The sequence below is a fragment of the Sturnira hondurensis genome, unplaced genomic scaffold (assembly GCF_014824575.4).
Source record: "Sturnira hondurensis isolate 20B ecotype Veracruz unplaced genomic scaffold, ASM1482457v3 Scaffold0003681, whole genome shotgun sequence".
Lineage (NCBI taxonomy): Eukaryota > Metazoa > Chordata > Mammalia > Chiroptera > Phyllostomidae > Sturnira > Sturnira hondurensis.
This window is the reverse complement of record NW_028076312.1, coordinates 5,525,115-5,547,120: the sequence shown is the minus strand read 5'-3', so window position 1 is coordinate 5,547,120 and position 22,006 is coordinate 5,525,115. Positions and strand designations below refer to the sequence as shown.

The 22,006-nt window shown below is 52.9% G+C and overlaps 1 protein-coding gene across 2 annotated transcripts in view; it reads right to left on the bottom strand.

Moving 5' to 3' along the window:
* Window positions 1-516: 516 nt before the first annotated feature.
* Window positions 517-22,006, bottom strand: part of TMEM255B (transmembrane protein 255B) — a 44,093-nt gene continuing 22,603 nt past the window's right edge. Inside the window, exons 3-8 of one of the 2 annotated variants that reach the window (XM_037042094.1) lie at window positions 19,265-19,354; window positions 14,186-14,266; window positions 11,374-11,459; window positions 9,766-9,925; window positions 5,670-5,813; window positions 517-1,643 (exon numbers count right to left, since the gene is read on the bottom strand). In XM_037042094.1, coding sequence (XP_036897989.1) covers window positions 1,476-1,643; window positions 5,670-5,813; window positions 9,766-9,925; window positions 11,374-11,459; window positions 14,186-14,266; window positions 19,265-19,354 — 729 coding nt within the window. In that variant the 3' untranslated portion in view covers window positions 517-1,475. The remainder of the gene's footprint in view (window positions 1,644-5,669; window positions 5,814-9,765; window positions 9,926-11,373; window positions 11,460-14,185; window positions 14,267-19,264; window positions 19,355-22,006) is intronic. The other variant, XM_037042093.1, reaches the window with a different exon arrangement.

The following is a 22,006-nucleotide window of genomic DNA, read 5'->3' as shown; positions in this document are numbered from 1 at the left end:
CCACACCTCCCACTCTCCACAGTCTCAACTAATAAAAAAAATTTTCCTCTTCACAACCAGTGCCATCTCTCCCGTTTAGAAACCCAGAGGATGGGCACCCCCTGTCCGACAGGAAGCCGAGGATGCCCCTGTCCTGCAGAGGCCAGGGCCATGTGGAGGCACCATCCGTTCAGGCTCTCCTGGAACAGCCGAGGGTGCGTGAGTCTGAACGTAACAAAACTGTTAACTGAGCACGGCTCCTGGCCCAGCGGCCAGGCCTCTCGCTTCCTGGTCTTTAATCAATAGCCTGTCCAAGGTCAGTTGGCCAGATTCCCTGTGTTTGCTGTATTCCAGGTGTGTCGCTTCCTTATTTGAATGTGTGTGTTTACCTTCTTTAGAGGGAGCTTTCTGTATGCTCAGAAAATTAAACGTGAGACATTTCTATATGGGCTAAGAATACTCTGTCTGTTAGGCAGAGAGGCATTCCCAGCTAGCAGGGGGAGCAGTAGACCGTCTTCTTAAAACACTCCTTTTCCTCCCTCACCTTCCTCCTCTCCCCTCTCCCTCTCCCATATCTCTTTTCCGCAGTGGTCCAGGACTGTCATTTAGGGACTCTGGCCTGTCACTCAAGCAGGATTTCTGATCATTTCCAAGGGTGTGCCCACCTGCTGCCTCAGGCCTGTCTGGCAGCAGGTAGGCACGCACTGGGCCCTCGGTCTGTAATAGACAGAGCTGCACCCCAGACTCTGGCTGAAGGGCCTCAGAAGCCTCCCACTCCAGAGGGGTAAACATACAGGGTGCCCTGTAGGGCAGACCAGTGGCCTCCAGCACACTCCATGGATGACAGGTGGAAGCCCAGAAGCTTTAAATAGGAAACGCAGCCTCAGGTAACAAGCCCTCTCCGGGTGTGATGGCAGATTTGTAAACAACAACACACACAGACCACAGTGAACAGGTGGGCCTCGGAAACAACACTCTGTATTTGAACCAGAGTGCCTCTTCGTGCAAGCGAGGAAATGCCAGGAGAACACAGCACTGGAGCAGAGACCCTGCCCTTGTTGGGGGCCCACAGAAATATGTAAACTTCCGACACATTTCCTTTAAGACAAATGGATACCCCAGGTCATATCCCTTTTACAAAATAATAATGATAACTAACTAATTAGGAAGACATAAAAATTTGTAGGGAAATAAAACTTGGTATTACGTAAGTGATGACAGCTAGAAGTTTTAGCTGCTTGGTATCTGGTGTACGTGGTGGGCACAGCGACCAAGCAGAGATGCTGCCTGGGTCTGGGCCACCTGGGGCTCCGTCCTCACCGCTGGTCCTGGCCTCTCCTCACCTAGATGTGCCCAGGAAGGGCCAGAGGGCACATACTTCAGGCACCTTCTCCTGGTGTCTCTAGGAGGTTGGCCACAGAAGCAGGCTTTGCAGAGGCCGCTTTGTTTTTTAACAGATCAGAAAAGAAGTTATCTTCTAATCTACCCCATCGGTGTCATGGTGCGTAGGGGGGCGGCTTCTCCCCAGGGAGGGAAGGGGCCGGAGCACAGAGAGGTGGGGCGATGGGTGGGAGCCTGAGGCTGGAGCTGGGCTGGGACGGAGGCTGCGTGTCCTCGGACAGAGAGAGGCCAGTGGACGGCGAGGCTGGGAAGCTGCTGGGTGGCTGCAATTGAACAGAAAAGGCCTCCTCAGTCAGTGGAGAGGGCGGCCACCCATGCAGTCCACATGGAGTACCCCTCAAAGAGCCCACCTGGGCTCAGGCTCCCCCGACCCAGGGTCACCCGCCTAACCAAGGCCCTTCTCGTGGGCACACTCCGTGACCAAAGCGTGCTCTCAGGGAGGCCAGAGGGAGGGCCCGAGGCTGCCCAGCTGGGGCCTTCTTTGCACAAACCCTGCTCCTGAAGGCGCCTGTGGAAACACCCAGCTGTGGAATCCTCAGACTTCCCAGGCCTCCTGCCTGCTCTGTGTGAGTCTTGACTTCCCAGGGGGTGGTCTTGTACCAGGCTGACATCAGGACACGCGGAAGTGCAAACACGTCAGAGAGGAAGGCTGCCCGGCTCATTTGGGGACTTCCGGGTTCACCCAGCACTTCGTACTTTAAGGGAAACACCAAGAGCTCAGCATTTTTCTCCCAATGTGACGGTTGATTTTCTGTGTCCTCTTGCCAGCCTCGGTGCCCAGATGTTTGGTCCGACACCAGTCTGGACGTTGCTGTGAAGGTGTTTTGTAGACGTGATCAGCATCGAGATCTGTAGGCTTTGAGTAAAGTGGACGGCTCTCTGTGATGTCGGTGAGCCTCATCCGAGCGGTATTGAAGGCCTTAAGAGAACCAGACTGAGGTTTCTGGGAAAGGGGGTTTTCCCAGCAGACTGACCTTGGACTCAAAACTGCAAGAGCCATTCTTCCCGGGGTCTCCTGCCCTGCAGGTCTTGGGCCCCTTTGCTCCATCCCCGTCTTCCCCTTTCTGCGCATGTCTGACCCGGGTCTGTGGCTGGGTCTCCACATGTGCTGCATCCACCCTGCTGGCTCTGTTTCTCTCCAGAACCCTGACATAGACTCAAGTAAAAGGGATTCTGAGAAGAAAAGTGTTTTCCAGGTTTTCTCCCCCTGCTGACAAACCTCTTAAATTTTTGTTCTTCTGAGTTGAAAACACCTACTTACAATAAATATTTAAATAAATAAAGCAAACAATGCCTTCTGTGGACACACAGAGCACCCGTATGAGGGCCCCCATGCCCTGGCAGTGCGGGGCAGTGCGGGGCAGTGCGGGGCAGCCTTCACTCTCTACCTGCCAGGCCCCCGTGTCCCCAGGAGACGAGCCTGTCTGCCTCGCCTCTTCCTGGAACCTCGCCCACTGAGGAGGCCCTGCAGCCCCAGCACCTTGGGATTCTAAAACAAGGATTCCCTTACAAGCTGTACCTGAAGCCAAGAATGTCACTTTCCTCAAGGTCAACAGCTTGGGCTTTCCGGATCTGACAGCCCCAGGGCCCTGCCCAGCTCTCGTTCTTTCTCTCAAATTCACACTTCCTTTGACCACAGAGGCAATGCAAATCTCTAAGAGAACATTCTCTCAGATCTACTGGAAGCTTCCAGATTCTACCATGCAAGTGTCCACTCAGTTCTTCATTAGAAATGAGCACCTGAGCGAACCGCAGCATAAACCACCCCAGAGCACAGAATCACCCACCAAGAACCAGGGAGTAAAGTAGAAGGAACCATGAAGGAAACTGCCCCAAATCACAGAGTAAACTGCCAGGAGCCACCGAGTAAACCATCACGAACCACAGAATAAACCACCACGAACCAGGGAGTAAAACACCAGAAGCTATAAACTACCTCGACAGACAGGGCCGTCCAAGGGACGGACTCTGCCTACATAGGAGCCCCCACCAGGGGAGTGGACAAGAATTCCCATAATTACAGGGTGTGAACGAAACCTCTGCTTGTCTCCTTGTTCACCAAAACTCATCGACGCCAGTCCCTCCCCTGACTGTCCTGACCAGGCGACTGCTAGGGGCAGAGGAGGCGGGTTCTCTTCAAAAACCTTTATTTTAGCCAACTGCTCAAAAACAGTCCCCACCGAGAGCTGTCTCCCTTCCTGTGACTATGTGACTTTGCTAGTTTGCTGCTAATAACTCCAAGAGGACATTTAAGTACTCCCCTTCCTTCTCTGCTCGTCAGCAGAAGCAGAAGCATCATTTCTGTTGTTTTCCTCCTAAGGAAACACAGGAACCTCATTGATTTGTCCTCTCCTCCAAATTTGATTATTGATGTAGATGCAATTATACCCCTGCTTGTGCTGGTGATAATAGCTGGTTAGGCCATCAGGAGGGGAGCCCAGGCCTCCCCGGGGAGGGGGAAAGAGGGGGCATCTGCTGCTTGTGAAGAGCCAGAGGTCCCCCAAAGGACGGAATATGACACTGGAATGAAGTAGATCCGTTGCCCAGCAGCGTGTTGCAGAGACGGAAGACCATCCACCCACATCCTGCACTCCTACAAGGAGCACATCTCTTGAGGGCACACGTCACACCTGCAGGAGCAGGATGCCCACGCAGCGCCCTGCAGCCAGGCTCCAGACTGACCGGGAGCCCCGGCTGTGGCTTGCCTACCGGGATGGTTCACCTGGTGCTGGCCCCCTCCAACCACAGGTGGAGATGCACATGTGACTGCACAACAACAGGTGATCAGGGCCTGAGCCCCACAGCCCGTTTGCCCACAGCGCCCCTCCCGCCCAAGCACGGAAACACAATTTCTCCTGCGTTTGAACTCTGTGGACTTCCTACAACTTGGTGGTGGTTGGTCTTGCAGATAAGGTCAAATTCAAGGAGTTCATCATCACCAAGCCCTTATTATATGAAATGTTAGAGGGACTTATCTAAGAAAAAGAAGATAAAAATATGAACAGTGAAAGGACAGCAAACTCAAGTTATTGACAACCACACCTAAAACAAACGCAAAGTAAGAGGACAGCTAGATCAGGAGCAGAACCATAGAAATGGAGATCACATGGAGGGTTAGCAACAGGGGGGTGGGAGGAGGAGAAGGAGGGAGAGGGTACAGAGAATAAGCATAGACAGTAGGTAGAAAATAGACAGGGGTGAGGGCAGGAATATTATGGGAAATACAGAACCTAAAGAACTTGTGGCACATGGACATGAATGAAAGGAGGGGAATGGTGGGGGAGGGGTGTGCAGGGTGGAGGGGAGTGAAGGGGGGGAATGGGACAACTGTAATGGCATAATCAATGAAATATATTTTTAAAAAAAGATAGGCAAGAGGATGTGTGCTAAGTCCATCTGGTTGCCCCACCCCAAAATGGAAGCCGAACTGAGCTGTGGTTCTCATTTTTGCCCCCCTGAGGAACCTGGGAAACATCTGGATATGCTTTTGGTTGTCTCTACAGGGGTTGTACTAAAGGCTGAGGACACTGCTCAACACGCCCAGGGCAGCCCCACCCCTCAGAGCTATCTGGCCCCAACGTCAATAGGGCCCCTGCTCTGGAGTCCATAAGGTGACAGATTACCAGGGTCTATTTCAACCAGATACTTCCTAGAATATAGAGGAACATAAAGAAGGAAAAGCCGAAACCACAATGGAAGGAAAAAGCAAACACCACTCTACAAATAAGGTTGCGCCCCCACCAGGCGTTCCTCTTCCCACAACCCCAAGGCCAACAGCATTGTTGCAGGGTGAATCTGTGAAATCACCACTTTTGTGGGAACAGTGTGGTTGGATGTTAGCAAATTCACGTGGCTCCACCTGAGTGACTTTGCTGTGTTGCCAGGACTCAGGCACGTCGTGTTCGTTATGTCCCCAGTCGCTCTGGCCAGGAAACTGCAGTGAACCTTCGTGGGACCAGGTTGTGGATTAGAAAAGTCAGAGTCCCAAAAGACAGCAATGAGTGGGTCACGAGGGCCACACGGAGCCAAGGGTGTCCAAACTGTCAAAGGGGCTGTGGAGTGTCTGTGTGAGGGCGCTGTGTGTGGATTTCCCACCACGTCACCCTTTGGATTGTCCCCCTTTCCATCCACGCATGCTCCGCCTCTGCATTCCCCACATCGGGACAGCGAAGCCCTAGGTCTTCCCTCAGCCCAAGCCCCGTCCGAGCCCCGTCTGACCAGCACTGTCCTGCGTGGCTGCTGCCCGTAGTAGGAGCACAGCAGCTTCAGGCAGGTGACGCTGGACCTACCTGGAGAGGCAGAGGGTAGGACGAGCAGGTGGGGAGGGTCGCGGGTGCCGGGCAGAAGCCCGAGTAGGCCAGGATCTGCTGGGCAGGGTTGTAGAGGATCTGCGGAGGAGCAGAGGGTCTGTAGGCCAGCTGGGACAGGGGGACCTGCCGCGGAGAGTGGAGATGCATCAGCCAGCCCTCCCAGAGCCTGGGCACCTCCAGCCTCAGGCAGCCCTCCAGGGAGCCCCATCCTCAAGTCAATAAGAAGGTGAGGACCTATCAAATCGGCCACAGGGAGATGCCACGAATTCTCAGATCAATAGGTCTCGAATTGGAGCTGCACACCAAAAAAGCAGGGCTTATTTTTGCTTTTTTAAAAATTTTGTCCCAGGGACCCACCAAAATTCCGGGTTAGGCCCGGGCTCTCTTGGGTGCCCTTTTGGAAAAGCAAGAAAGCCACCGGTCCCTCCTCTCCAGGTGCAGGCGGTGTCGGGGGCACCTCTCAGCACGGCTCCACTCCAGGGAGCTTCCTGGACACTCGCAGGCACGGTGGCGCTGGGCTTGCTTCCCACAGGTGCCACCCCAGGTGACCACAGCCCAGGGATTTCTGCAGAGATGCAAATATCCCCGAGGCATCCCAGATGCTTCAGGGCTCATGCTTTGTTAGCTCGCTGGGTGGCTCTACTTCTCAGAAGGAGAACAGGACAAGGGCCCTGATTCTTAGCTGTCCACCTGCGCCCCAGGGAAGACGGGCCACAGGACAGACCCCTCCCCAGAAGGAAGCCAGTCACTCACATGGGGAGTTCAGGGGGTTCACAGACCAGACATGTGTCCCTCCCTAAGAGGACAGAACCTGGATCCCATCTGACACCCATGGGGCAGGCGCTGCCATGTCGGAGAGGTATATATTATATATTATATATTATCTGTATATATTATATACAGATATATTATCTGGATATTATATATATATATTATATGTATATTGTATATAATATATATTATCTGAAAAGTATATATTATCTGAATATATATATATTCAGATATATTATCTGAAATATATATTATCTGAAAACTCATCACCACCCCCGAAGGTCCTGAGGATTAGGGGTGGAGAGAGAAGGGAAGGCTGGAGCTTGGAACCAGGCCACAGAACTTCAGGGCGGTACTAACCAGACAGGAAGGACGTGGGCCAAGAGGAGACAGTGGTGGGAGGTGAGAACCCACCCAGAGCTGCCTGTTCCCAGCTCCCCACCGGGAGTTGAGGGGGGACTTTGGGGTCAGGGCAGGGGCAGTCCCTTTGCTAACTCACCTCTTGCCTCCTGCCCTCCCCAACCCAGGCTTGCCTTCTGCACATCCTGTGCTCACGCCTCCCTCCCCCAGCCCCTAGAAATGCAGTCACCCCCCTAGGAGGAGAGGGGATTACACAATAACACCCATTCTTTCCCCTGCCAAGCCCAGCACCGGGGTCCTTCCAGCAGGAGCTCCACACAAAGGTCCTGCACACCACGGCTCTTAACTGAGGTAATGAGAGTTGGGTCACTCTGAGGAGTGAACAGGGAATCCCGAAAACAGGGAGAGAGAGAACAAAAAACTCAGGGCAAAGCCTGCACACCTGGCCACCTTGATGCCATATTCATGAACAGACACTGCTGAGTGCCAACTGTATGCACTAGGCTGACCTAAGAGCTGTCCTGGCACAGCAGGAGCTGGGCCTCACAGAAGGCTGCAGGGGGCACCCTGGCCAGAGGAAACAGCTGCAGCCGGAGGCCTGGGGGCTTGGGCTAAGCCCGGGTGATGGAGGTTGAAGGTCAAGGTTCACAAATGACCTCAGGGGCCAGAGAGGAACCCACCTGGACTTGCTCAGCATTTGTGCCATTTGGGGTTTAGGAAAGGATGGGGTGGGGGTGGTGCAGGCGGGTGCCCCATGAGGGAGCTTAACATTTTGGCATGGAGAGAGAAGTGACAGGGAAGTGACAGAGAATGATGGCCACTCTGTCTGCGGGGAACACTGGGAGGCCCGGCCCCACTTTGGCCCTGGCTCCCTGTATCTGCCTGGTCTTGCCCTGAGCACTCACCCACCCTTCTGACCCGAGTCCCACTGTGTGGGTGACCTGGAGGAGGCCCCAGCTGGGCCAACAGGACTGTCTGCCTGCATTCCTCAATGCGCCTGAGACCCAGGGCAGACCCCTCCTCCCCAGACTGGCTTTAAATGACTGTGTACATAGGTGCTGCCATGTCACCAAAGCATCAGCCTCAGGGGACCCTCTGCAGACCCGGGGGACTCCTCGTGCTGGACAGAAGAAATGACTCTGGCCCCCAGCTTGCAGCAGGCACTTGGTGACCTGCATGTGAAGCCCTCACAGGCCAAGAGGGCACACACAGCTGCAGGCTGGTGAACAGAGGACCTTTGTCCCTTAAAGGAATTAAAAATTACAAAATCCATTAAACTTCTAAGAGTGTCTACTCAGTAGGTGTAAAATGTTAAGGAATCACCCTTTTTGCTTTGGATTTGAGAAAGAAAATTCTCCAGAGCAGAGTTTAGACACAACACTGCGGTCTGCTGAGACCAGTGCCCCCCCTGGGGTCACTGTATTCCCGCCAGAACACCCCAGCAATTGCATTGTAAACCCTAGGAACACAGGGCCCCTCCCAGGAAAACCTCCAGGCTGACTGCTGTCCCAGCAAACTTCACCCAGGCTTGTGGGGATGGTGAACTCCAACCAGACACACTGGGGATCCAACCCCCAATCTAACCTTGCTCTTCTAGAAAACCTACCAAGAAAGGAACCCCTGAACTATCTGCAGTCAAAAAACCCCTATACTGAGGGTTTTCACAGGAGGCACCTGTGGGACCCTCCGCAGGGCCCCGGTGCCCTGGGACAGCTGCAACGCCCACTGGAGACTTTCCTGAAGGCACGGCAACCAGCCACTTTCCTCCTCGGAGGATGGTTGTCTTTTGTGAGTTTAAAGACATCTTGTGACCCAGTGAGAGCTTGGAGAGGCTGTCTGCACCCTCCAGGGTGGCAGCCAGGAGAAAGGCTTGGTTCTGGGGGACACCAGGGTTTCCCAGGCTATCTCAGGTTTTATTTAGAGAAACAGATCCTTCAGGAAAATCGCAGATCTCAGGAGGGCTTCCAGGCTAAGCCACTAGAAATCATCAGTGACCAAAGTCTCCAGAACAGCCAGTAGCAAGAGACCACTCAGGAAGAGTTTTAGCTGTGGAAGCAGGTTGGAGTTTGGCCTATGGGGACTTGTCTGCGTGAGAATTTGAGCTGGGCTTAGAGTTAAAATTGGGGGATGGGTGGGTGGCTCCTCATCCCTGAGCAACATGTTCTGTGTATGCCTTGGTGTTTGCAACTGGTGACCCCAGAGGGCTGTCCCTTTGCCTGTGACACCTCTACAGACGAAGGGGGAGTTCTTGGGGTGCTGCCACCTCTGCACCATGGGAGAATTTCTAGCTTGAAACAGAGAAGTTTCCACTGGTAAAAGATTGGAGGAGGGAGGTTGTGCCGGCCCAGCTCCAGGCATGAGCTGTTTTGCTGTGAAGAGAGAACCATGTTGAGGGCACTGCCCTGAGGGAGGGGCTCAGCTAGAGCCAGCCACCTTCCCCGTGAGGTCCCTGCAGTCACCGCCCTCCCTGGAGCGCTGACACATGAGGCCCAAACTCGGACACACCCATTCTGCAGAGGTCTTGCATCAGAATCACCTAGCAGTCTGGGAGAATGCAGTCCCCAGGACCCCCGCCCCCCAGAGCTACTCAATTAGAAGCTCCAGTGATTCCATGTGCAGGTGGGATGAGAGGTGGTGGAGACAGGCACGTCAAAGTGTCAAGTTCAGGTTCTCCCTCTCTGCAGCTGAACTTCCATTTCCTAAGTGGGATCGTGCAGCACAAGCCTCAGAGAGGGGGGATAGTGCTGGAATAGACGCTGCTCCCAGACAGGTCCGTGAAGTCTTGCCATCACTAAAACATATGGTGGGTGGTTTTCATGAGCCTCAGTTTCCCTGTTTGGGAGAAAGGATGGCCAGACCACCTTGCATGCCTCCAAGGACATGGGCCCAAAGCCCTGGTCTGTCCAGAGTGCTGTCGCCCCCCAGCCCCGGTGGCACTACTCACCATGTCCTTGAAGGCCCCCAGGACCGCTGCTGTGACAATGCCCAGGAACAGGCCCAGGACATTGAGCACAGTTGAGGCCCAGAGCAGCCGGTAGAGGTGGAGCACGTCCTGACAGCTGCGTACATCCACGAACTCGTAGTAGGTGGGAGAGTACTCAGTGCTGCACGCGGGGAGAAGACATGGTGTCACCCCCACCTGTGGTCAGGAAGGACCTTGCCACGTGACTGAGCAGGGCTGGGAGGACACAGTGCTGGGACAAGGCAAGTTGTGGGTCTTTGTTTTCAAACGCCCCAAGGGCCCCCTGTTGGTCACGCTGGGAGAGGCATTGCCTGGCTGTCCCCTGAGGCCGAGGTAGCAAAGCTGTCCCCAAGGAATCTGGGCATCCATCCAGGAAAGGAGCCCAGAGCTCTGAGCAGAGAGGGCGGCACCAGCACTGGGCACACTCCCCAAACACTAGCCCTGCACAGGGCAACTGGGCCCCGACTAGGTCAGCCTTCAGCAGGCAGCGTGCAAAGGCTGGCAGCTGCAGTCCCCCAACCTGGCCACGCTGGCAGAGAGGCTTGTCCTGGCCCTCACAGCAGGGGCCTGCGGTGGTCTGTCCAGGGAGGGTTCTGGACCGCAGCCTCATGGCCGTGGGCCATTGGGCTGGCCTGGAAGCCTCTTCTTGGGGAACAGGGTGCAGCTTAATCCCCTGGAATTTTCAACAGTTCAGGGGAGAGGTCCCCCAGGAACAAACATTAAAACTTCCCACCAGCTTTAAGGTGGACATTCAGGCTATCAACATAAACATAAAAGACAATTCAGGAGGGTTTTGGGTCTGGCTTGGACCACGCACTTGGTCCTAACAACAAGTAAACAGCTGATTCAGACTGAAAAATCAATGACTTATTAGATCACAAAAGGGGGGGATGCAGGCCAAATCACTGCTCCCCAGACTGGAGAGGCAGATGAATGGATACAGGGAGCCCGGCTGCCCGGAGCACAGACCCAGCAGCGGAAGCGCTGGGGGGCCTAGGGGTGGGCAGAAAACAGACCTGTAATGGACGACCCGCTGTAAGTAAGTCTGAGCACTGAAACCTGTCCCGTGACTGGGTCCCCAAAGTATGGTGAGATTCACCTGCTGGAGCTCATTCAGGTTCCCACAGTAAATATCAGAGAAGAAATGCCCTCGGGCTTCCAGCAGAGGGAGGGCAAGGATTCCAAAGTATTTGTTCTTAACAAGGCCTGTCCTCAGAAGCAGGCTAACCAGAACCTAACTGGTCAGAGTACGATCAAGGGAAATACCCAGCTCCGGCCTCGCTTGGCCGCCTGTCCCAGCTAAGGGGCGAGAAAAAACTGGCAGCTGCTGGTGAAACTCACAGTCCAGACGCACAGGCTCACCCACAGACACGCCACGGGGCTTACAGAACGCTTCCCCGCCCCCTACCCCATCACTGAGGCCAGTTCTCTCATCTGTGGAATGGAGCCAGCGCCCATCCCCCACCTGAATGCCTGAACGCTAAGGAGATGGTGTCCGCAGGTGCGGTGTCCAGGGACAGGGGAGAGCAGAGGAGGGGGAGGAGGGGGGCGTGAGGGTGCTGTCCCCTGCCCACTTCCCACTGGACTCACCTGTGGCAGTTGTAGAGGTCACAGCAATAGCAGGTGTTGCTCCTCACCTTCAGCTGGCACTTGCCATTCAGGGAGTGACAGGTGACCTGCAGGCAGAGAGACCTTGTCAGGGCTCAGAGACCTATCGCCCATGTGCCTGCTCATTCCACCCCACGGGGGCAGGGCTGAGCCTGACTGGTCAGTCAGGCAGCTCTCCCTCCGGAGCCCACCTTTCCTGACCTTCCCCGCCCTCCCCCTGTTCTGTGGGGTGCTGCGGAGTGCTGCGGGGTTGGGGTGTGGCCGGACCCTGCCTTGTAGGGGGAGTTGGGGGACCAGGCTCAGTCATGCCAGGGTGTCCAAATGGACAACTGATGGACAGGTGAGAGAGGATTCATAGCATTGTGCCTGCAGGTGAAGGCTCCTACAGATACGGACCCGTCCAGGCAGGGATTTCTGCAAGTGGGGATACCTCCAGTTTGGGGGAACCTTCTCCAGGTGGGACCCCTCTGGCCAGGATCCTTCCTGACAACACAGAGAACAGCTGCCAGCAGCCTGACTTAACCAAGCCAGCCGCTGCGGAGCCCCTAACCCAGGCAGAGGCTGTCCCCCAGGCCTACAAATGTTTGGAGGACATTTGATGTTTGAAAAAAAAGCAAGATTAGGGCCCAAACACATGCCTTCCTCCTTCCCCTACACTGTTCGATGTGGGGACTGAGCCGTGCTACCCACATTTAGGAGGTAAGCGGGGCAGAGACCAACCGATCTTCAGAAAAAAGGCAGTGATGTCTGGGAAGAAGGAGCTTGCGAAGGAGGAGGGTACATTGAGTGGTAGGCGGAGGACCCAGCTGGCTCTCCAAGGCCTCTCCGCAGGAGCTGAGGGCGGCTCTGAGAGCAGACCCAGGCGGACCCTCCCCTAGAAATCCTCAGAGCCTCCCTGGGGACCCAGAGGGTTGGAGGGCTCAAGCGACCCGTTGGGCACATGATCTTTCTTTCAAAGTTCTGTGTCTACTTTCTGGAAATCACCCAAACTGGCAATGGGGCCCTCCGGAGCACTGGACATGGTATGGGAAGTAGTCCAGACAGGGTGGAGACCAGACGCAGTCCGGGGAGCCAGGAAGGTAGCCCCAGTGTACCTCAGACCCAGAATGAGACACCGGGCTGGGAGGCGTGACAGGCAAAACTGGAGGAATGGCAGGATAGCAGTCACGGACAGGGACGAAGAGCAAGGGCAAGGCGTGGCTCTGAGCCCAGCAACCAGTTCGTGAGAAGGTCAGAGCCTCAGGATGGGGAGCTGGGGGTCCACCAGCCTAAGCCTAACCTAGGGTGTCTCCTGCCGGGAGGTGTCTCCCTCCTAGGAAGAGCCACAGCACAGGACACCAGCTTAGAGCAGGGTCAGCCACTAGGGGCCTGAAGCGAAGCCTGGTCCACTGTCAGTTCCGCAGGTGACACTCTGCATAGCCACACTCATCTGTGTGTGCATCGCCCGTGGCTGTTCTGACACTGGGGAGACAGAGGTGAGCAGCTGGGATGGAGAACGCCTGGCTGGCAAATCGTAAAGTGTTACTGACTCCTTATGGAGAAGGTTGCTGGCCCCTGGTTTGCACTATGTGGGCAGCTTCTTCCCTGTTATCTCTGGGGAGATTTTAAATACCTAGATCCCCTAAAACCCTCTCCCTAGGATGGGACCCAGCATCAGGATCTGCTCAGGCTCCTGGGCTGATTCCTATGGGCAGTGGGGTTGAGGACCCCAGCTGCAGGGATGGAGGTGGGGCAGCCCCGAATGTGGGATTGTCAGAAGGTGAAAACCCGGGTCACGACGGGGACCTTGCTTGTCTGTGATCCCAGAAGCAGAGCAAAAGCTGACCTTGACCTGGACTGAACACACCAGGGTGAGTAGGAAAGAAGGAAAGGGCAGCACGAGGGCCTTTGGAGTGGTGGGGGTACACATGGAGGGCCCGGAGAGAGTGACCCTCTGAGCAGGACAGGTCCTCAAGGCCCCCTCTGGCCAGGAGAAAGGCTGTGAGTACCAGGACCAGCCTTGGGAGAAGAAAGGTGCCTCCTGCCTTGGAGAGAAGCAACAGGGAGCCCCAGGCGCGCAGCAGAGCCCTGGCCTCAAACCCACCCAGTGCCTTGTGCCACGGTGAGCAGGACGCCCCCTCTCCTCCCATGGTTCATGGGGCATCCCAACAACCAGGCAGGACATGAACCATGGCGTTTGCTCCCCCATGTTCTCCTGGCTACTCCTGGCTACTCTGTCCTCCCCTTTTCCGACATGTGTACTCAGTTTGAGGGGCTGTGTTTAGTTAAACCTGCGAGTCTACACAGGGCTGGAGTGAAAAGGCCAGACAAAGGGAGCTACACGCCCACCTGCGGCCGTCTGAGGGAGGATGGCCTTTGTTGCTCTCGGCACTTCACACAGCTAGAAATAGAAATGAAATCACCCTGCTGACGTCCTTGGCCTGGGGGCAGTCAGGGAGTTTCTTGGCCAATGTCAGTGTAGTGTGCTAGCTTTTTATTGAGGTGATTAAATCAATAAAAAAATGCTCATCAGATAAACCACAATAAACTGGACAAGTGAATTCCAGGACTGTCTTGTGTCAAAGAAGACAAGTCAGTAGCTATGATTCTAAAAGAAATACAACACATTGAGGTGTCAAAGGGAACTCAGAACAAAGCGTGAGCCACGAATGCCTCGCCACGGCACCGGGAAGACATGACAGGGAGAACTGTAAGAATCCAAACACTCAGATTATGACTAGGGACACAGACAACGGTGTGGGAGCCACAGATGAGCAGGATGACGCCGGAAACATCAACCCGCGCTCTCGCTTACCTCCGTCTGGTAGACATCGTGCAAGTACCCCACCCCACTGGAGTAAAACTGGCATCTTCCCGTGGTGAGGGGTCTTGTTTCCTAGACACAGACACACATGGAATGGTACAGTTTCATCCCTGAATCAGGAGTGGTCAGAGGCGATTTCAAACCTGTCTGCCAATGTCAGACCTCTGTGAAGGAGGGATGCCAAAGCCAAGTACAGCCTGCCAGACGGACAGCCCGAAGCAGGGAATACCACAGCTCATTGCAGAGCAGCCCAGCTCCCGCATGCAGGAGGCAGATGAGTGCCCCAGGGGAGCAGGCCCCTGGTGCTGCCGGCCGGACTGACCCTCTGTCTCTCGTGGGCCAACACGGGGCGGCTGAAGGGAGGTGGGTGCATGACTTTTGAGGTACGCTCCTACAACTTTCAACACCCCTTGGCTCCCGTCTCTTCCCTTGAAACCAAAATATAGATTTCCACTGGGAAGAGAGCAAGATACGTTTCAGACTAGCTCACTCACCCAGCCAATCACCCATCCATCCACCCAACCCTCTATCTAGTTAATCAATCATTTAATTATCTGTGCATCCATCCCTCCCTCTATCCACCCATCTATTCATCTGTCTCTCCCCCTCCCTCCCTCCTTTCCTCTCTTTATCTATTCATCCTTCATCCATCCATCCACCCATCCTTTTATCTCTCCATCTATCCGTTCCTGTATCAATCCATCCAATCATCCCAATCCATTCAAACGCCCCCCGGGCATCCATCTACCCACCAACCACCCAAGTGTGCACCTGTGGCCCCAGGCAACTATTTATCAGAGTCAAATTATGAGGGTATAGTGCTTGCCTGTGGGGGATTAGTGAAGGAGACAGACCAAAAGCTGACAATTACAAAGTGCCTATAATTTCTATGGTAAGGAACAGCTAGGGCTACACAGGAGCTATAAAATGCCATAAAACTGTACATTATAAATGAGTTAGAATCCCAACGACTATATTAAGTTTTATTACTTGTTATGTTAGTCATTTTTCTCAAAGCATTCCTACTTCTGACCTAAGAAAAGAGTATGAAAAACTACCAAAGGCAACAGATAAGGACAGTCATGCACATGTTCCTCCAAGCAGCAGCTGTGACAGACTGGTTTTGCCACCACATGCCAGGCCCATTCTGGACAACACAGCAAGTGGGGGCAGGGGATGGACCCGAGTCTCTGTCCTCATTGAGTCAACCTTCCTGCAGTGAGACAGACAGCGGTGCAAGGGAGGTGTCTGTGGAACACGGAAGACAGTGGGACGTGAAACGAAAGGGAGGCTGAGTGGGGCTGGAGGGCGGCGAGTCTGTGGATCAGGGTCAGCTCCGTGCCTTGGGGGCCCTCTGCTGGCGGCCCCCCTGCCCGATTCCACTCTTCCCTTCACCTTCTGGGTGTCATCCCAACGAGGCTGTTTCATCGGCAGCTGCGGCTCAGTGTCTATTCCCCACTGAGTCAGGCCAGCACCGGCACAATCCATGCAACTGCATCGATCAATGTGCAGGTGAAAAGCTTCCGGCTCTGAGGGGCTGACCCTGTGACAAATGCTCTTCTTCATGCCTAGGATCATGTGGAAATGTCCCTCCAGACCAAACGCTGGTGCCTCGCTGAAAGCACCCAGATTCACGAGTCACTCAGAGGTCACCTTCACACCTTCCTGGTCTGAAAGTCCTTCCCAGCCCATGGGCTGACCGACCAGGTGTGAGAGAGCACATTTTACTGTTAGCTCTGTCTCAGTCGGCTCAGGTTGCCGTGACAAATACCACAGACAGGATAGCTTACACTACAGACTTTTATCTCCCAGTTCTGGAGGCTGGAAGTCAGGGTGCCAGCGTGCGTAGGGCCTGGGGAGGACCTTGTCCCTGCGCGTAAGTGGCTGCCTTTTTGCTGTGTCCTCGCATGGTGAAGAGAGCTGCGGTCTCTTTTCATAAGGGCGCTGATCTCATCGTGGGCCCACAATCTAACCTAATACTAATCCCCTCCCCAAAGCCTAAACTCCAGCATTATCGAACTGGGCTCAGGGCTTCTACACTCAGCTCTTGTTGGGGGAGGGAACACATGTATTTAGTCCCGAACAACTCTAGAACATAATGAACTCACAGCTGAGTGTCACAGTAAATCAGTGATGAAAACTTGGTTTAAAACTTGGACTTTTTAGTGAATTCTTTTCCTAACACAGAAGCACCAGTGGTCCTATCTAATCATTACTATTTAATCAGGATGAAATAATCCTTATTCTTTTGAGTTAAATAAAACTGTAAACTATTTGAGTCCCAGCCAAATCATACAAACTTAGTTTTCAAATTTATGATGAAATTGAAAATTGTGTTTTGGGGGGAAAACCGTAACCTTCTCTGGGCCTGGAAAAAGCCCAAAGTCAGTGTCATGGCTTAGGAAAGTGGACATCAGGTGCTCAGGAAGACCACTGAACACAGTTTTATTTCTTAATCATTGCACATAAATTATTTTTAAGACAACACATGAATCATCAGACTGTAAGTCGTTAACACTCAATGAAAACCTCACGTGTCCCCCGAAGGGGTTGGCCAGCCACTTGATTTTGTAAATAAAGTTTTATTGCACACAGCCACCATCATTTGTCCACATATTGTCTGTAGCTGCTATTGTGCTTGGACAGCAGGCCTGAGCAGCCGTGATAGAGGCTACGTGGCCACAGCCCTTGTGTGTTAACTCCCTGGCCCTTTCCAGAGAAGCCAGCTGCCGCTGGTCCACTGCACACCTGGCAGAGAGACAGGACCTCAGTAGGTGGCTGTGAGATGAATAAAGGAGCAAGGAGCAACCCAGGAGGCAAGAGGACACTGTGTCCCCAATGTTGGCGCTGTGCCCTTGGTCACTGAAGATGCTTCAAAATAGCCACTAAAACACTCTGGGGCGGCCATGAAGTTGCTCTGCTAGAGACGAGTCCACCCTGAGCTGGAACAGGAGGCCCAGCCAAGGATTACAAACTCCTGTATTTCCCATTTCTCCTGCAATGAACTGTGAGCCCAGCACCTGACTGGGTGGGAATAGGTAAGTGGGCTAATAATTTCTGACAGATCTCCTGCCAGCGACGACCTTTTGATTCCCAGGGTTCACGTTCCACTTCACGAGGGATCTGGCCAATGTGGAACAAGGGAGCCTGGAACTCTGTCTAGTGGCATTTATACTTGTCTGCAATGATGAATCGCCTCGAAGAATCCTGTCCATCCATAAAACAAGGTAGGGCCGAGGTGGCAGCAGGCCTCCGTTTTCACTACTGCTGTGCTGGAAAGGGGAGAGCTTCCGCCCGGGAAACCGTTGGTTTTGAAGGAAATTTCTCACCGATGTGAACTGGTGGGGAGATGGGGCCCGGGAAAAGCTGGCGCACACAGCAGCAGGGCCGGGACCCTACCTCCAGCGCCTGGGGCCCCTGTGAGCCCCCCGCCCCCTGCACCATCAGGAAGAAGCATCTCTCTCAGGAAGGTAAGGAAGGTTTTTCCTTCAAAACCAGGGTTTCCAAAACCACCTGCCAGACCCAAGCCTTCAATCTGGTTGGGAAAGTAGACACATCAGTGATGATCTCATTTTGAAAATGCTCATAAGAAATTCTATCAGCCCGTTGTTCTCCACTCCCATTGAGAGAAAGGGGTGGGTCTGTGTGGCATCTGCAAACTCATGGTCAGAGTTGTCACCGGCACTGTTGTTACTAACCAGTCCCGAGTGGCCCCACCAGGGCTTCACGTGGCTGCCTCGTGCAGCCTCTCAGGGTCCCTGTGGTAAGAGGAAACCTCCTGAGAAGGGAAACCAGTTGGCTGGGGGTCAGGCGGCATCACTCTGCCCCTGTCTGCAGATCTCCAGGTCTGCCCGCTAACTGTGCACCCACACACGTCTGTCTCCGAGGCACTACGTCCACAACAGCGTTCTGAGGACAGACATGGGATTTCCTCCTTAGAAGACCTTGAGGTTACCAACCTCCAGCTGGCATGATGTGAGGGCCAGGGTGCTTGCTCTTTAAGGAAAGGGTCAATGCGCATCCATCTTTGCATCCTGAGCTTGGGTGAGGCCCTCGATCAATATCTGCTGATTGAGTGACATTTGAGAAAATGCAGGTATGACAGTCCAACACCAGAGCAACATGTCCTCATCAGTTACTTAGGCACAGGTGGGAAATCAGGTTTGGATCGAAGGATATACTTTCTGGTCCTGGCTGGTGTGGCTCAGTAGGTTGAGCTCCAGCCGAGAGCTGGAGACAATCATGGCGCAAGTTCTGGCCACAGCAGGGCATGTTAGGCCTCCGCCTCTTCCAGGTGGCCCTCTGGACCCCGGCCTGGGGCCCCTGCATGGACCCAGCTGACTCCACAGCAGCAGGCCCGCCCCGGAAGGTTCTGCTGTGTTTTCCTCTGTCTTACTCATACAACCGGCAGCACAGTGGGCTTGATTACCCCAGCATCAGCCCAAACATGTAATTCGTTGCACTGTGGCCCTGCAATGGCTATGGAGTCACCAGGTGATAAGAATTTTTCAGCTCCTTCATGAGACCATCATCACATAGGCAAATCGGCCATAGACAGAAACATCATTGGGTGGCATGTGACTGTGACTGTTCATAGAATCTTCCATCTCAGGCATCTGCACCATTAGAGGGACCTAAAGGTTTCCCAGTCTACAGTGTCCACCTAGAAAATTCTGTCATAATTTTCTAAGAGAAACGGATTTGAATGATAGATTCTGGGACATCATGAGTTAGTGAATTTTAGGATGTATTGCATCTTGTTAAATTTAAAGAAAGACCTGAGGAAAGTTACTTGGAAAACTGAAGAATTTGATTTTCTCTAATGTGATGATGGTGATGATGTGCGCATGGGCATGTGTGCAAGAAATGAAGAAAAGCAAGAGAAGGGAAGACATCAATTGACAACAATTGACCAGTGTCTACAACAAGCATTGAAATGGTTCACAGTTTCTTGCTATTGACAGACACAGATGAAAACAGAAACGGTGAAGGTGAAGACACCTGTTTTGTACGTTGATCTCTAAAACTCAGGAGAGCAATTGAGCATGGAGTTAAAAAGATGGAACTCACTATGTGCCGAGCAGCAAACACACCGTCCACGACGGCACAGCAGAAGGCCGCCACCACGCCGAAGCTGATGAACACAATGGCTGCCACCAACTGGAAGCAGAAAGCAAAGGGAGCGTGTGGGTGTCCGAGGTTTAACAAAAGCCTTTTTTCAAATACACACGAGTTCAAGTCCCAAGCTGACATTAGCTGGGCCTGTCACAGAATCCTCACTTCTTCACCCCTACCTTCTGTCTTCAATGACTTTGAGCCCAAAACAGACCCTGGGCCCGATTTCACTCCATGCAAGACTCATTCTTGATGATCTTATTTCACACAACAAACAGGCTGCTTTGTGGCTGGGAGAGAACTTTCACTCCCCTGCCTCTCTGCACGATCTTCACGAATAATCAGGGATTATTTAACCAGTGTCTACAACAAGCATTGAAATGGTTCACCGTTTCTTGCTGTTACACACTCTGCTACAGAGACCCTGCATTTGCTCTCTATATAAAGTCTGGGCTTGTGTATAAGTAGGATCGATTCCTGGAACATTCAAGAACCCTTACTTTTGGAGAGGACACGTTCAGGGTCTCTGCACTTCAGAATCTGAGCAAGAGGACACGCTGTCCCGTAAAGGGGCTTTGCCAGCCTGACTCCCTCCCTCCAACAGCCCGACACCATCCCCTCCTATCCCAAACAACACTTCATACTATTAATCTTTTGTTTTATCAATCTGATGGGGGCAAAAGAGGCTCATTGTTATTTCCATTTGCATTTCTCTGTTATTAGTGAGGTTGAGAATTGATCTTATCTTAAGGTTGTTAGCCATTTCTTGAATTTTTTTCTTGCAAAATCATTTCAAGTTTACCAAAACAAATAGCAAAAATAGTGTAAAGAATTCCTGTATGTCCTTCCCTCAATACCAACACTTTGCAAAACCACATCAATGACCTTCTTCATCATAACTCCTCTCTCTAGCAGTGAGAACTCTGCTATCGTGATCCACAGTGTATGTACTAATCCAGACTGTATGAAAAGCAAGCCACTGATTAGGGTATAGTATTTGCATTCTTTTTGTCCTCAGCCTCCGTGAAAACCTGTCTTCCACATGACTTAGGTTGGTTCTTTCCCTGTGGCTGGGTTACTCACTAACGATGCAGTCGGGCTCACTGGTCACTGTACTCCATATAGCCCTCTCCCTCTCCATCCTTGTTAATATTCATTATTTACTTGTTCAACAAAACTTAGGGAGCAGGTAAGAAACGTTGCCTAGTTAGACGCCCCAGAACTCTGAGTTTGGTCCTGGTGTGAAACTGGCTGGGGCTGTTCCAGGGGCAGATGAAGAGCCTCGAGGCCCCGTCCATGCTGCTGTTCCAAGGTCAGATGCAGGGGGATGGCTCTCAGGCTTACCGTGGAGGCAGCCCCGCCCCTTGCACCCCCACTCCAGCCCCCACGTGTGGCTTTGAATGCAAACCGCTGCCCTGCATTGCAAATCAGAGCTGTTGCCTGAGTCCTTCAGGGGAGAATCTCTGGCTGGTCGCCTTTTTGACCCTGTTTCTGCACCTGGAAAAAAGGTGCTGGTTATGACTTATCAAGGAATTGAATAAACACCTCTGGATACCTGAGCCAGTCTAGGTGCTCTGGGTGCAGAGGTGACAAAACTGACAGATGTCCTTGGCCTTTCCTCACAGAAGATGACATTTTATGACGAATTCACTAAGAGAGAACTTGGGGACTCCCTGAGGGGATCTGTGCCTGTATAAGCATTGGTCTGTACAATGAAAAAGGATTTCCTATTGGGTGTTCTACAGTGTGGTGGCCCTGTTAGCACCAGCGATCCTGCACCACTGCCCTGGGTCAATCGACTCTGTAAGGATTCGGTAGCTGTTCTGGATGTTGGAGAGAAACAGAGTGGAGAACCCCACCATGAAGAACTGGCACCCCAGGATGACAACCACTGAAAAAGGTGTAAACCAAGAGCTTCTGATGTGCGTGAAGAGGGAGGACCCACTATACCCTGAGGATGAGGCAAGGCCTGGAGCTATCCCTGGAGAAATAAGCCGAATTTCCTCCAGAAGCTGCGCCAGCCAGGAGCTGTGCTTCCTACCATTAAGGAACCGGTCGGAAGCACAACTGGTAGGAACATTTGAAGTTCAGCCATGCTGGGGAAATACAGCCAAAGGCAAAAATGCTTCCTTTACCTCAGTGAGGAAAGGAAGAGCCATATGGCTTTTTCCCCTATAAAATTATTGCATATAAATAAAATGATTAAGATGTAAAGAGTTTTGTAAAAATCACTTGAGGAATCACACCTACCCGTACTTTCCTACATTTTTTGTATTGCTATTATAAAAAAATACATATAAAAAAGATTCAGAAGCAGGGGGTGGGGGAGAGCCTGTATCTAATGTGGCCGCTGTGTCCTCCCAGCCTCCTCTTTGACCTTCCCGCCATTCCCAGGTGGATGTCCTTTGTCCTCATTTGGCACACACCTGTCAAAGATGAAATACTAAACCCCATGGTTCATGCTTTTCTTTCCTACTGACCTTGAATCCCAAGGCCATGCCAGCTCATTTTAGCATTGGCTCAGAGAGAAGGGTGTTATTTCCCCATTGTTCCTCCCAAGGATGTTTCTGTGATTAATTGTAAGGCCCCTCAACCCAACATAGCCACATAGGAGGGACACGGCCCTCTGTTCCACAAGGGCACCCTCGATTCTTGTTGGACAGAATTAGCAGCCAGAGGGCAAATGAGGAGAGACTC